At 39.6% G+C, this 16,861-nt stretch overlaps 1 protein-coding gene across 2 annotated transcripts; it reads left to right on the top strand.

Annotated features, from left to right (window-relative positions):
• Positions 1 to 5,074: 5,074 nt before the first annotated feature.
• On the top strand, positions 5,075 to 14,738 carry Or5w13b (olfactory receptor family 5 subfamily W member 13B). 2 transcript variants are annotated; one of them, XM_087653681.1, is made up of 2 exons: positions 5,075 to 5,087; positions 13,795 to 14,738. In XM_087653681.1, the coding sequence occupies exons 1-2, from the start codon at positions 5,075 to 5,077 to the stop codon at positions 14,736 to 14,738; spliced, it is 957 nt and encodes a 318-aa protein (XP_087509807.1).
• The last annotated feature ends 2,123 nt before the right edge of the window (positions 14,739 to 16,861 follow it).

Consider the following 16,861-nt stretch of genomic DNA (forward strand, 5'->3'; position numbering starts at 1 on the left):
TCCTAGTGCCATCTGTGCCCCTGGGCACTAGGACGTAGGAGCAGTCAGGGGCAGAACCCTTTGAGTTTCTGCCTGGGTCAAGAGCTGAAAGCCAGTTGCCAGAAGTGTCTCCACACCTGAGAGCAGAGCTCTTTTTTCCCGTATCTGGCTGAAAGAAAACAAGTCAACAGGAGTACTGACACACAGGCATAAAGGAGTGTCAAGCCAGTGTCAGAGAGAGCAAGAAAAGCTAACACCAGAGACAAACTGATGATGAGAGTCAAGCACAGGAACCTAAGCAACAGAACTTGGCATCGTGAGAGCCCAGTTCTCCCACCAAAGCAAATACTGGATATCAAACACACAAGAAAATCAAGATTTCAATTTAAAATTACATTTCAGGATGATGAGAGAGGACTTTAAGAAGGACATAAATAATTCCCTTAAAGAAATACAGGACAACACAGGTAAACAGTAGAAGTCCTTAAAGAGAAAACACAAAAATTTCCCTTAAAGAATTACAAGAAAACATGATGAAACAGATGAAGGAATTGAACAAAATCATCCAAATCTAGAACTGGAAATAGAAACAATAAACAAAGCACAAAGGGAGACAAACTTGGAGATAGAAAACCTAGGGAAGGGATCAGGAGATATAAATGCAAGCATCACCAACAGAATGCAAGAGATAGAAGAGAGAATCTCACAGGCTGAAGATAGCAGAGGAAACTTCGACACAACCCTCAAAGATAATGTAAAATGCAAAAAGCTCCTAGTCCAAAACATCCAGGAAATCTAGGACACAATGAGAAGACCAAATCTAAGGATAATAGGTATAGAAGAGAGTGAAGACTCCCAACTTAAAGGTCCAGTAAATATGTTCAACAAAATTGTAGAAGAAAACTTCCCTAACCTAAAAAAAGAGATGCCCATAAACATACAAGAAGCCTACAGAACTCCAAATAGATTGGACCAGAAGAGAAATTCCTCCCATCACATAATCGTTAAAACACCAAATGCACAAAACAGAAAGAATATTAAAAGCAGTAAGGGAAAAAGGTCAAGTGACATATAAAGGCAGAGCTATAAGAATTACACCACACTTCTCACCAGAGACTATGAAAGCCAGAAGATCCTGAACAGATGTCATACAGACTCTAAGAGAACACAAATGCCAGCCTAAGTTACTGTATCCAGCAAAACTCTCAATTAACATAGATAGACAAACCAAGATATTCCACGAAAAACAAAATTTGCACAATATCTTTCTACAAATTCTGTCCTACAAAGGATAATACATGGAAAACTCCAACACAAGGAGGGAAACTACGCCCTAGAAAAAGCAAGAAAGTAATCTCCTTTCAATGAAACCAAAAGAAGAGAGACACACAATTATAATTCCTCCTCTAACAACTAAAATAACAGGAAGTAACAATCACTTTCCTTTAATATCCGTTAACATCAATGGATGCAATTCCCCAATAAAAAGACATAGTCTAACAGACTGGACATGTAAAGGAGACCCAGAATTTTGTTTCAAAATGAAAACACACCTCAGAGACACTACCTCAGAATAAAAAGCTGGAAAACAACTTTACAAGCAAATGGTCCCAAGAAACAAGCAAAAGAAACAATTCTAATATCGAATAAAATTGACTTTCATCCAAAACTTTTAAAAAAGGATAAGGTAGGACATTTCATATTAATCACAAGGAAATTCCACCAAGATGAATGCTCAATCCTAAATATCCATGCTCCAAATGCAAGGACAACTACATTCATAAAAGAAATCTTATTAAAGCTCAAAGCACACATTGCAACTTACCACATAATAGTAGAAGATTCTAACAGCCAACTCCCATCAATGGACAGATCATGGAAACAGAATTTAAACAGAAGCATACAGAAACTAACAGAACTTATGAAGCAAATGAATTTACCAGGTATTTATAGAACATTTCATCCTAAAACAAAAGATAAACCTTCTTCTCTGCACCTCATAGTACCTTCTCCAAAACTGACCATATCATTGGTCACAAAACAGGCCTCAACAAATACAAGAAGATAGAAATAATCCCATGTATCTGATTTAATCAGCACAGACTAAGACTGGTCTTCAATACCAACAAAAATGATAGGAAGCCCACCTAAAATGGAAGTTGAACAACATTCTACTCAATGACAACTTGGTCAAGAAAGAAACAAAGAAAGAAATTTATTTATTTATTTTTTAGAATTTAATGAAAATGAAGGCACAACTTCCCCAACTTTGTGGGATACAATGAAAGCAGTGCTAAGAGAAAAAACTCATTGCTCTGAGTGACTCCAAAAAGAAAAAGGAGCGGGCATACATTAGCAGCTTGACAGCACACTTAAAAACTCCAGAACAAAAAGAAGTAAATATACCCAAGAGGAGTAGAAAGCAGGAAGTAATCAAACTCAGGGCTGAAATCAACCAAGTAGAAACAAAAAAGGACTATACAAATAATCAACAAAACCAGGAGCTGGTTTTTGAGAAAATCAACAAGATAGATAAACCCTTAGCCAGACTAACCAGAGGGCACAGAGAGTGTATGCAAATTAACAAAATCAGAAATGAAAAGGGAGACATAATAACAGAATCTGAGGAAATTAAAAAAATTATCAGATCCTACTACAAAACACTTTACTCAACAAAACCAGAAGATCTAGATGAAATGGGCAATTTTGTTGACAGATATCAGGTACTAAAGTCATATAACCTAAAGAAATAGAAGCAGTTGTTAAAAGTCATCCAACCAAAAAAAAAAAAAAAAGAAGGCCCAGCACCACATGGGTTTAGTGCAGAATTCTTTCAAACCTTTATAGAAGACCTCATACCATATTGTCTAAACTATTCCACAAAACAGAAACAGATGGGGCGCTATCGAATTCCTTCTAGGAAACCACAATTACACTTAGACCTAAACCACACAAAGACCCAACAAAGAAACAGAATTTCAGACCAATTTCCCTTATGAGTATTGACACAAAATACTCAATAAAATTCTACCGAACCAAACCCAAGAACACACCAAAATGATCATCCAGGATGATCAAGTAGGCTTCATCTCAGGGATACAGAGATGGTTCAATCTATGGAAATCCATCAACGTAATCCACTATATTAATAAACTCAAAGAAAAATAAAGCACATGATCATTTCACTAGATGCTGAGAAAGCATTTTCAAAATTCAATACACTTTCATGTTAAAAGTCCTAGAAAGATCAGGAATTCAAGTCCCATACCTAAACATAGTAAGTGCAATATACAGCAAACAAGTAGCTAACATTAAACTAAATGGGGAGAAATTTGAAGCAGTTATAGCAAAATCAGGGACTAGACAATGTTCCCCACTCTTTCCCTACCTACTCAATATAGGACTCAAAGTGCTATCCAGAGCAATCAGGCAACAAAAGGAGGTCAAAGGGATGCAAATTAGACAGGAAAAAGACAAAATAGCAGTATTTGCAGATGATATGATAGTATAACTAAGTGACACAAAAAATTCCACCACAGAACTACTAAACCTGATAAACAACTTCAGCAAAGTGGCTGGGTATAAAATTAACTCAAACAAATCAGTAGCCTTCCTCTACTCAAAGAATAAACAGGCTGAGAAAGAAATGAGGGAAATGACACCCTTGTCAATAGTACCAAATAATATAAAATACCTTGGTGTGACTCTAACCAAGCAAGTGAAAGAACTGTATTTCAAGAAATTCAAGTCTCTGAAGAAAGAAATTAAAGATGATCTCAGAATATGGGAAGATCTCCCCTGCTCATGTATTGACAGGATTAATACAGTAAAAATGGCCACTTTGCCAAAAGCAATCCACAGATTCAATGCAATCCCCATCAAAGTTCCAACGCAATTCTTCACAGAGTTAGAAAGAGTAATTGGCAGATTCATTTGGCCTAAAAAAGACACAGGATAGCAAAAACTATACTCAATAATAAAAGAACTTCTGGGAGTATCATCATCCCTCACCTCAAGCAGTATTACAGAACGATAGTTATAGGAACTGTATGTATTGGTACGGAGACAAGAAGGTAGATCAATGGAATAGAATTGAAGACCCAGAAATGAACCCCCACACTTATGGTCACTTGATCTTTGACAAAGGAGATAAAACCATCTAATCAAAATAAAGATATCATTTTCAACAAATGGTGCTGGTTCCACTGGACGTCAGTCTGAGGAAGAATGCGAATCGATCCATTCTTATCACGCTGTATAAAGCTTAAGTCTAAGTGGATCAAGGACTTCCACATAAAACCAGATACACTCAAAATAATAAAAGAAAATTTTGGGAAGAGCCTTGAACACATGGGCACTGAGGAAATTTCCTGAATAAAACACCCATGGCTTATGCTCTAAGATCAAGAATGGACAAATGGAACCTCATAAAGTGACAAAGCTTCTGTAAGGCAAAGGACAAAGTCATTATTACAAAATGGCAACCAACAGATTGGGAAAAGATCTTTACACCTGATACAGGGTTAATATCCAAAATATAGAAAGGACTCAAGAAGTTAGAGTCCAGAGAGACAAATATGCCTATTAAAATTGGGGTACAGAGCTAAACAAACAATTCTCAGCTGAGGAATATGGAATGGCTAAGAAGTACCAAAAGCAATGTTGAACACCCTTAGTCATCAGGGAAATGCAAATCGAAACAACCCTGAGATTTTACCCCACAACAGTTAGAATGGCTAAGATCAAAAACTCAGGTGACAGCAAATGCTGGCAAGGATGTAGAGAAAGAGGAAGACTCCTCCATTATTGGTGGGATTGCAGACTGGTACGACCATTCTGGAAATCACTCTGGAAGTTCCTCAAAAAACTGGACATTCCACTACTTGAGAATCCAGCTATACCTCTCCTAGGCATGTACCCAAAAGATGCTCCAACATACAGCAAAGACACATGCTACCCTATGTTCATAGCAGCTGTATTTATAATAGCCAGAAGCTGGAAAGAACCCAGATGCTCCTCAACAGAGGAATGGATACAGAAAATGTGGTGCATATACACAATGGAGTACTATTCATCTATCAAAAACAATTAATTCATGAAATTCATAAGCCAACGGATTAAACTAGAAAATATCATCCTGTGAAGGTAACCCAATCACAGAAAAACACACATGGTATATACTCAGTGATAAGTGGATATGAGCCTACAAGCTCGAATTACCCAAGAAACAATACCCAGACCACATGAAGCTCAAGAAGAAGGATGACCAAAGTGTGCATGCTTCACTCCTTCATAAAAGTGGAAATAAAATTATCCATCGGAAGGGATATGGAAGCAAAGTTTGGAGCAGAGGCTGAAGGAACCTGGGACCTGCACCACATGTGCCCCATGAATGTCAAATACTTAGGCAAATGCTAGCAGTAAACTGCTGAACTGAGAATGGGACCCCCTTTGGAGGAATTAGAGAAAGGATTGAAAGAGCTGAAGGGGCTTGCAACCCCATAAGAAGCACAATGCCAACCAATGAGAGCTCCCAGAGACTAAATCACTACATAAAGACTGTAGATGGACTGAGCCATGGCTCCAGCTGCATCAGTAGCAGAGGATGACCTTGTTAGGTACCAATGGAAAGAGAAGCCCTTGGTCCTGCCAAGGTTGGACCCCCAGTGTAGGGGACTGTCAGGGGGCAGGGCATGAAGGGAGGGTAAATGGGGAGGAGAACACCCTTATACAGGAAGGGGAGTGGGGATGATGGGGGCTTATGAACAGAAAACCAGGAAAGGGAATAACTTTTGAAATGTAAATAAAGTAATATCCAATAAAAAAAGTTAAGTCGAAAAAAATTGAAGGCTGAAATGATAGTTTAAAAAATGAAAATATTGAGTTCTCTGCACCCAAATCCCGTGGGAGGGAGAGCTAAACCTTCAGAGAGGCGGACAAGCCTGGGAAACCAGAAGAGACTGCTCCCTGCACACACATCTCGGACGCCAGAGGAAAAAGCCAAAGACCATCTGGAACCCTGGTGCACTGAAGCTCCCGGAAGGGGCGGCACAGGTCTTCCTGGTTGCTGCCGCTGCAGAGAGCCCCTGGGCAGCACCCCACGAGCGAACCTGAGCCTCGGGACCACAGGTAAGACCAAATTTTCTGCTGCAAGAAAGCTGCCTGGTGAGCTTGGGACACACGGAAGCAGAATTTCTCTAGGACCAGGCACGTTCTGTGTTTACCAGAAGTCCCACACCCACGGATCCCGGCCCGCAGCAGCTCTCTGCTCCCAGACCCGGTGAGAGAGAGACCCAACCGCCTGGTCAGGTGGGCACTCCTGAGGCTGCAGAGCGGAAGAGACCACCTACACTGCTCACCCCTGCCCACATCCCTGGCCCAAGAGGAAACTGTATAAGGCCTCTGGGCTCCCGTGGGGGAGCGGCAGGACCCCTGCCAGAGACACCGCCGGACCCTGAAGGAAACAGACCGGATAAACAGTTCTCTGCACCCAAATCCCGTGGGAGGGAGAGCTAAACCTTCAGAGAGGCAGACAAGCCTGGGAAACCAGAAGAGACTGCTCCCTGCACACACATCTCGGACGCCAGAGGAAAAAGCCAAAGACCATCTGGAACCCTGGTGCACTGAAGTTCCCGGAAGGGGCGGCACAGGTCTTCCTGGTTGCTGCCGCTGCAGAGAGCCCTTGGGCAGCACCCCGCGAGCAAACTTGAGCCTCGGGACCACAGGTAAGACCAACTTGTCTGCTGCAAGAAAGCTGCCTGGTGAACTCAAGACACAGGCCCACAGGAACAGCTGAAGACCTGTAGAGAGGAAAAACTACACGCCCCAAAGCAGAACACTCTGTCCCCATAACTGACTGAAAGAGAGGAAAACAGGTCTACAGCACTCCTGACACACAGGCTTATAGGACAGTCTAGCCACTGTCAGAAATAGCAGAACAAAGTAACACTAGAGATAATCTGATGGCGAGAGGCAAGCGCAGGAACCCAAGCAACAGAAACCAAGACTACATGCCATCATCGGAGCCCAATTCTCCCTCCAAAACAAACATGGAATATCCAAACACACCAGAAAAGCAAGATCTAGTTTCAAAATCATTTTTGATCATGATGCTGGAGGACTTCAAGAAAGACATGAACACACTTAGGGAAGCACAGGAAAACATTAATAAACAAGTAAAAGCCTACAGAGAGGAATCGCAAAAATCCCTGAAAGAATTCCAGGAAAACACAATCAAACAGTTGAAGGAATTAAAAATGGAAATAGAAGCAATCAAGAAAGAACACATGGAAAGCACCCTGGGTATAGAAAACCAAAAGAAGAGACAAGGAGCTGTAGATACAAGCTTCACCAACAGAATACAAGAGATGGAAGAGAGAATCTCAGGAGCAAAGATTCCATAGAAATCATTGACTAAACTGTCAAAGATAATGTAAAGCGGAAAAAGCTACTGGTCCAAAACATACAGGAAATCCAGGACTCAATGAGAAGAACAAACCTAAGGATAAAAGGTATAGATGAGAGTGAAGACGCCCAGCTCAAAGGACCAGTAAATATCTTCAACAAAATCATAGAAGAAAACTTCCCTAACCTAAAAAAAGAGATACCCATAGACATACAAGAAGCCTACAGAACTCCAAATAGATTGGACCAGAAAAGAAACACCTCCCGTCACATAATTGTCAAAAAACCAAACGCACAAAATAAAGAAAGAATATTAAAAGCAGTAAGGGAAAAAGGTCAAGTAACATATAAAGGGAGACCTATCAGAATCACACCAGACTTCTCGCCAGAAACTATGAAGGCCAGAAGATCCTGGACTGATGTCATACAGACCCTAAGAGAACACAAATGCCAGCCCAGGTTACTGTATCCAGCAAAACTCTCAATTAACATTGATGGAGAAACCAAGATATTCCATGACAAAACCAAATTTACACAATATCTTTCTACAAATCCAGCACTACAAAGGATATTAAATGGTAAAGCCCAACATAAGGAGGCAAGCTATACCCTAGAAGAAGCAAGAAACTAATCGTCTTGGCAACAAAACAAAGAGAATGAAAGCACACAAACATAACCTCACATCCAAATATGAATATAACGGGAAGCAATAATCACTATTCCTTAATATCTCTCAATATCAATGGCCTCAACTCCCCAATAAAAAGACATAGATTAACAAACTGGATACACAACGAGGACCCTGCATTCTGCTGCCTACAGGAAACACACCTCAGAGACAAAGACAGACACTACCTCAGAGTGAAAGGCTGGAAAACAACTTTCCAAGCAAATGGTCAGAAGAAGCAAGCTGGAGTAGCCATTCTAATATCAAATAAAATCAATTTCCAACTAAAAGTCATCAAAAAAGATAAGGAAGGACACTGCATATTCATCAAAGGAAAAATCAACCAAGATGAACTCTCAATCCTAAATATCTATGCCCCAAATACAAGGGCACCTACATACGTGAAAGAAACCTTACTAAAGCTCAAAACACACATTGCACCTCACACAATAATAGTGGGAGATTTCAACACCCCACTCTCATCAATGGACAGATCATGGAAACAGAAATTAAACAGTGATGTAGACAGACTAAGAGAAGTCATGAGCCAAATGGTCTTAACGGATATTTATAGAACATTCTATCCTAAAGCAAAAGGATATACCTTCTTCTCAGCTCCTCATGGTACTTTCTCCAAAATTGACCTTATAATTGGTCAAAAAGAGGGCCTCAACAGGTACAGAAAGATAGAAATAATCCCATGCGTGCTATCGGACCACCACGGCCTAAAACTGGTCTTCAATAACAATAAGGGAAGAATGCCCACATATACGTGGAAATTGAACAATGCTCTACTCAATGATAACCTGGTCAAGGAAGAAATAAAGAAAGAAATTAAAAACTTTTTAGAATTTAATGAAAATGAAGATACAACATACTCAAACTTATGGGACACAATGAAAGCTGTGCTAAGAGGAAAACTCATAGCGCTGAGTGCCTGCAGAAAGAAACAGGAAAGAGCATATGTCAGCAGCTTGACAGCACACCTAAAAACTCTAGAACAAAAAGAAGCAAATACACCCAGGAGGAGTAGAAGGCAGGAAATAATCAAACTCAGAGCTGAAATCAACCAAGTAGAAACAAAAAGAACCATAGAAAGAATCAACAGAACCAAAAGTTGGTTCTTTGAGAAAATCAACAAGATAGATGAACCCTTAGCCAGACTAACGAGAGGACACAGAGAGTGTGTCCAAATTAAGAAAATCAGAAATGAAAAGGGAGACATAACTACAGATTCGGAGGAAATTCAAAAAATCATCAGATCTTACTATAAAAACCTATATTCAACAAAATTTGAAAATCTTCAGGAAATGGACAATTTCCTAGACAGATACCAGGTATCGAAGTTAAATCAGGAACAGATAAACCAGTTAAACAACCCCATAACTCCTAAGGAAATAGAAGCAGTCATTAAAGGTCTCCCAACCAAAAAGAGCCCAGGTCCAGACGGGTTTAGTGCAGAATTCTATCAAACCTTCATAGAAGACCTCATACCAATATTATCCAAACTATTCCACAAAATTGAAACAGATGGAGCCCTACCGAATTCCTTCTACGAAGCCACAATTACTCTTATACCTAAACCACACAAAGACACAACAAAGAAAGAGAACTTCAGACCAATTTCCCTTATGAATATCGACGCAAAAATACCCAATAAAATTCTGGCAAACCTAATTCAAGAGCACATCAAAACAATCATCCACCATGATCAAGTAGGCTTCATCCCAGGCATGCAGGGATGGTTTAATATACGGAAAACCATCAACATGATCCATTATATAAACAAACTGAAAGAACAGAACCACATGATCATTTCATTGGATGCTGAGAAAGCATTTGACAAAATTCAACACCCCTTCATGATAAAAGTCCTGGAAAGAATAGGAATTCAAGGCCCATACCTAAACATAGTAAAAGCCATATACAGCAAACCAGTTGCTAACATTAAACTAAATGGAGAGAAACTTGAAGCAATCCCACTAAAATCAGGGACTAGACAAGGCTGCCCACTCTCTCCCTACTTATTCAATATAGTTCTTGAAGTTCTAGCCAGAGCAATCAGACAACAAAAGGAGATCAAAGGGATACAGATCGGAAAGAAGAGGTCAAAATATCACTATTTGCAGATGATATGATAGTATATTTAAGTGATCCCAAAAGTTCCACCAGAGAACTACTAAAGCTGATAAACAACTTCAGCAAAGTGGCTGGGTATAAAATTAACTCAAATAAATCAGTTGCCTTCCTCTATACAAAAGAGAAACAAGCCGAGAAAGAAATTAGGGAAACGACACCCTTCATAATAGACCCAAATAATATAAAGTACCTCGGTGTGACTTTAACCAAGCAAGTAAAAGATCTGTACAATAAGAACTTCAAGACCCTGAGGAAAGAAATTGAAGAAGACCTCAGAAGATGGAAAGATCTCCCATGCTCATGGATTGGCAGGATTAATATAGTAAAAATGGCCATTTTACCAAAAGCAATCTACAGATTCAATGCAATCCCAATCAAAATACCAATCCATTTCTTCAAAGAGTTAGACAGAACAATTTGCAAATTCATCTGGAATAACAAAAAACCCAGGATAGCTAAAGCTATCCTCAAAAATAAAAGACTTCAGTGGGAATCACTATCCCTGAACTCAAGCAGTATTACAGAGCAATAGTGATAAAAACTGCATGGTATTGGTACAGAGACAGACAGATAGACCAATGGAATAGAATTGAAGACCCAGAAATGAACCCACACACCTATGGTCACTTGATTTTTGACAAAGGAGCCAAAACCATCCAATGGAAAAAAGATAGCATTTTCAGCAAATGGTGTGGTTCAACTGGAGGTCAACATGTAGAAGAATGCAGATCGATCCATGCTTATCACCCTGTACAAAGCTTAAGTCCAAGTGTATCAAGGACATCCACATCAAACCAGACACACTCAAACTAATAGAAGAAAAACTAGGGAAGCATCTGGAACACATGGGCACTGGAAAAAATTTCCTGAACAAAACACCAATGGCTTATGCTCTAAGATCAAGAATTGACAAATGGGATCTCATAAAACTGCAAAGCTTCTGTAAGGCAAAGGACACTGTGGTTAGGACAAAACGGCAACCAACAGATTGGGAAAAGATCTTTACCAATCCTACAACAGATAGAGGCCTTATGTCCAAAATATACAAAGAACTCAAGAAGTTAGACCGCAGGGAAACAAATAACCCTATTAAAAAATGGGGTTCAGAGCTAAACAAAGAATTCACAGCTGAGGAATGCCGAATGGCTGAGAAACACCTAAAGAAATGTTCAACATCTTTAGTCATAAGGGAAATGCAAATCGAAACAACCCTGAGATTTCACCTCACACCAGTGCGATTGGCTAAGATCAAAAACTCAGGTGACAGCAGATGCTGGCGAGGATGTGGAGAAAGAGGAACACTCCTCCATTGTTGGTGGGATTGCAGACTGGTAAAACCATTCTGGAAATCAGTCTGGAGGTCCCTCAGAAAATTGGACATTGAACTGCCTGAGGATCCAGCTATACCTCTCTTGGGCATATACCCAAAAGATGCCTCAACATATAAAAGAGACACGTGCTCCACTATGTTCATCGCAGCCTTATTTATAATAGCCAGAAAATGGAAAGAACCCAGATGCCCTTCAACAGAGGAATGGATACAGAAAATGTGGTACATCTACACAATGGAATATTACTCAGCTATCAAAAACAACGAGTTTATGAAATTCGTAGGCAAATGGTTGGAACTGGAAAATATCATCCTGAGTGAGCTAACCCAATCACAGAAAGACATACATGGTATGCACTCATTGATAAGTGGCTATTAGCCCAAATGCTTGAATTACCCTAGATCCCTAGAACAAACGAAACTCAAGACGGATGATCAAAATGTGAATGCTTCACTCCTTCTTTAAATGAGGAAAAAGAATACCCTTGGCAGGGAAGGGAGAGGCAAAAATTAAAACAGAGACTGAAGGAACACCCATTCAGAGCCTGCCCCACATGTGGCCCATACATATACAGCCACCCAATTAGACAAGATGGATGAAGCAAAGAAGTGCAGACCGACAGGAGCCGGATGTAGATAGCTCCTGAGAGACACAGCCAGAATACAGCAAATATAGAGGCGAATGCCAGCAGCAAACCACTGAACTGAGAATAGGTCCCCTATTGAAGGAATCAGAGAAAGAACTGGAAGAGCTTGAAGGGGCTCGAGACCCCAAAAGTACAACAATGCCAAGCAACCAGAGCTTCCAGGGACTAAGCCACTACCTAAAGACTATACATGGACTGACCCTGGACTCTGACCCCATAGGTAGCAATGAATATCCTAGTAAGAGCACCAGTGGAAGGGGAAGCCCTGGGTTCTGCTAAGACTGAACCCCCAGTGAACTAGTCTATGGGGGGAGGGCGGCAATGGGGGGAGGGTTGGGAGGGGAACACCCATAAGGAAGGGGAGGGGAGAGGGGGATGTTTGCCCGGAAACCGGGAAAGGGAATAACACTCGAAATGTATATAAGAAATACTCAAGTTAATAAAAAACAAAAAAAAAAACAAAAAAAAACAAACAAAAAAAAAGAAAAAAAGAAAATATTGTGATACGTAATAACAGATATGGACATTACTAATGAAAGGTAAATTTTAGTTTTGCTAAGTGCCAAATTTCATGAAAATTTTGCATCAATATCAATTACTATATTGAGTAAAAGGTAATTATTTGAAGCAAAATCATTAGGGACAGTTGTCTCAGGGTGTCAAGGAAAAAAATCCTCAGTCTGGATCCTAATTAGTCATGGTTGGTTTACATGAAAATATATAGGAAGATTCTCATGAGAATTTAATCCCAACAGTCAGAATTGAAAATAAATGTGATCAAAATATTCTTTCAGTACCAGAGACATGACAGCAAGATGCCCTTATATAAGGTACTGTTATAAATGTCTATATTTTAAAATAGAATAAAGTAAAATGTTGCTGGTTTTGGACTCATGATGAATGAAGTTGTGGAAAAAAAAGACAAATAGCTTATTCTGATTCTGTAATTGTATAAAGTCATCCTCCTGCTGACAAGGTACATGTTCTTGTTAGAATTTAGTATATTCTTTGACTTTTATATGTCTTGTATAGAATTTGTAAAGTGCAAAAACCTTGGTGTTCCAGTGAAAGGAGGTGGCAGATAATGTTTAAATATTCAGCAAATTACGAGAAACGCAAAACTATTACACATTTTATTTACTATTATTTGATAAGGTGATTGTGGTTTCCGCATTCATTTGTAAAAAATAATGTAATGAATGCAGAAGATTTAATAAAATGTAGCAACAATGATGATTTTTTAATTAAGGGATGATATATTCTACATGGCTTTCTAGGAAACTTAATATAATTTTCTTTTATATTAGATCTGGATGAGATTTTATTGATTTCAAATACATTATCTAATAATGAGTGCCAGAGACCTAAACAAGTCAAAAAGAAAACGGAACATATGAAATATTTTTAAATGAATGTGGATTATGCTCTTATAATAAAATTTTTGTTGATGATATAGGTAAACAAAAGTATCACTTATCAAGGCACTTTTCTTAGTATATGTCGTGTATATTACCAGCATGATACTTAACAATGATATTATTTTTTTCTGAACTTATTATACATTAGTATACTGAAAAACCAGAAGTTTAGTCTAGCAACACTGACTTTTTGTAATCATTTAGACCAAGAAAAAAGAAGAATGGATAAGGAAAACTGCTCTTCATTACCAGATTTTTTCCTCCTGGGAATTTCCAGAAACCCTGACATGAAGAGAGCTTTATTTGTTGTGTTTCTGGTTGTTTATCTTACTATTCTTGTAGCAAATGCTGGAATGATCATTTTGATCAGAATAGATCCCCAGCTTCACACACCAATGTACTTCTTCTTCAGCCAACTTGCCTTCTCTGACTTGTGCTATTCCACTGCAGTGGGACCAAAGATGCTATTGGACCTCATTACAGAGAATAATCCAATTTCATTTGTTGGCTGTTTCCTGCAATTCTTATTAGTTTGTACCTTTATAGATATTGAATGCATGCTTCTGGCAGTAATGGCCTTTGATAGGTACAAGGCCATCAGTACACCCCTGTTGTATGCTGTGGACATGTCTAACAGAGTTTGTTACCAGTTTCTTACTGGAATCTATGTGTTGGGAACTATAGATGGTTTCATACATACATCATTGGCATTCAGCTTATGTTTCTGTGGCTCTACTCATATTAATCAATTTTTCTGTGATTTTCCTGCTGTTTTACTCATTTCCTGTTCTGATACGCAGATCAATGAACTGGTGCTATTCATCCTTTTTGGTTTCATTGAACTGAGCACTATCTCAAGTGTCCTGGTCTCTTATTGTTACATCATCTCATCAGTCTTAAAGATCAGCTCTGCAGGGGGACGCTTCAAAGCTTTCTCCACCTGTGCATCCCACCTGACTGCAGTAGGGATTTTCCAGGGGACCATGCTCTTCATGTATTTCAGACCAAGTTCTGCCTACTCTCTAGACCAAGACAAAATGACATCAGTTTTTTACCTCCTCATTATCCCAATGATAAACCCTTTGATTTACAGCCTAAGGAACAAGGATGTGAAAGAAGCCCTGGTCAGGCTCAGAAAGAAAAGGTGGTTTTAAGGAAACTTACTGAGTATACAGAAATGTATGTTGGGATTTTTGTTTTATACTACACAAAACAAAATCAGTAATATCACAATTTTAATTGGAAAATATTTTTACCAAAGTCTATAAATAAAAACCAATTTGAGACAATTCTATGTGTCCTTTTAGTTTTATTGTCTGTAGCAAGGAACACCAGAGACCAGCTCCAGCTGCTAGGTTCAGGTCCTGTGAAAGGGAAGGGGCATGAGTGAAAGTGAAGATACTGACTACCTGTTGATTTTCAAACAAGTGGCCCTGAATAGCCTGAGCCATCTTTATACAATCATAGTCATCTTGCTTGCCTTAGCAATGACATCATTGGTTATTTTATTGAAAGAAATCCTAACATCAGTATTAAACAATCTCCACCATTACAAAAATCCCCTAATAATTTCCCTTCCTCCTTCCCCACTTCCACTGAGTCAATCACTATCAAACCTTATTTTGCACTACAATGCATAATTTCATTGAGCAAAAATTAAATGACTGCATAGGCATGTTCTGTAGACATTTAAATATACATGAGCAGTTATGTAGTTAAACAAGGTAAGAGAGAGAATTAAATATTTGAGGCTTTAAGTCCAGTCATCTGATAGTAACTGGCATAATAAATACTTTTTAAATTGTAGACAGAGATACATTCACTGTACCATGTGATGTTTCTTGATATGCACCTGATAGCATCTTTTCAAGAACCATTTTAAAATTTATACTAAATCTCTATATTCTAAGTCTCTTTTGATCAGACATAGCTTCCCCATTCTAAATCTCTATTGATTACACACAGCTTTGTCATTTTATGTCTCTATTGATCACATATGCCTCCTTGGCACAGTTAGTTAAGCAGGACCCACCACTCTCCTCAACTGCCACAGGCTTACTCAGTATAACTGTAGCTGTTTCTCTACGGACATGATTACATGTCTTACCTAGAATTAATGGCCATATCTGGAGAATGCATATTGGCAGAAAGAAGAGGGGGGTTTTACCTCCCAAAAGAGTATTGGTAAATCAATATTGGGTTTTCAGCCTACATGATCCCTGGCCTACCGTGATCAACAAAGTGAAAGAAAATTTTGCTTTGTGTTTAGACAGCATATGAAAGCAAGGAGAACTGGTAGCAAATGTGATGTGAATAATAAACATACAGTCCACCAAATTTACCATAAGTTTTTGTCTAGTGGGAAGGGGTTTCCAATGTCTCACCGCAGTAGAATCCCATCAGTGAATCACTCATATGCTGTTCCCAGAAGATGTTGCATGGCCACCACCAAATGTGCACTACTCTCTTCAGGAAAGAATTTTTTTAAATCCCTGATGAACTAATAGTAGTGAAGGACTTGTTAGTTTCTAACACATGACATTTTGTCTTTCAACCATTAACAGTAAAACTGGTGATTTTTTTCATGTAAATTCACTTTAATATCCCTAGTCTGTGTTATTAGTATACACAATTAAGGTAAATGATAAAAATTAATGAAGGTATAATTTTCACTGAAGATATTTGTGCCTACATAAAAAAGCAGAGGGACCCTTGACATTTAATGTCAAATGAGGACAGTAAAACTAAGCTGTCGATGTCTTCCTGGTTGCTGCCGCCGCAGAGAGCCCTTGGGCAGCACCCCGTGAGCAAACTTGAGCCTCGGGACCACAGGTAAGACCAACTAGTCTGCTGCAAGAGAGCTGCCTGGTGAAATCGGGACACACAGAGGAAGAGTTCATCTAGGACCGGGCACGTCCTGTGTTTGCCTGAGGTCCCACGCCCGCGGATCCCGGCCCGCAGCAGCCCTCTGCTCCCAGACACTGTGGGAAAGAGACCCAACCACCTGGTCAGGTGGGCACTCCTGAGGCTGCAGAGCAGAAGAGACCACCAACACTGCCCACCCCTGCCCACATCCCTGGCCCAAGAGGAAACTGTATAAGGCCTCTGAGCTCCCGTGGGAGAGGGCCCAGGAGTGGCAGGACCCCTGCCTGAGACACCACCGGAACCTGAGGGAAACAGACCGGATAAACAGTTCTCTGCACCCAAATCCCCCCATGGGAGGGAGAGCTGAACCTTCAGAGAGGCAGACAAGCCTGGGAAACCAGAAGAGACTGCT

This window comes from Rattus norvegicus, chromosome 3 (assembly GCF_021556685.1).
Source record: "Rattus norvegicus strain SHRSP/BbbUtx chromosome 3, alternate assembly SHRSP_T2T, whole genome shotgun sequence".
Taxonomy (NCBI): domain Eukaryota; kingdom Metazoa; phylum Chordata; class Mammalia; order Rodentia; family Muridae; genus Rattus; species Rattus norvegicus.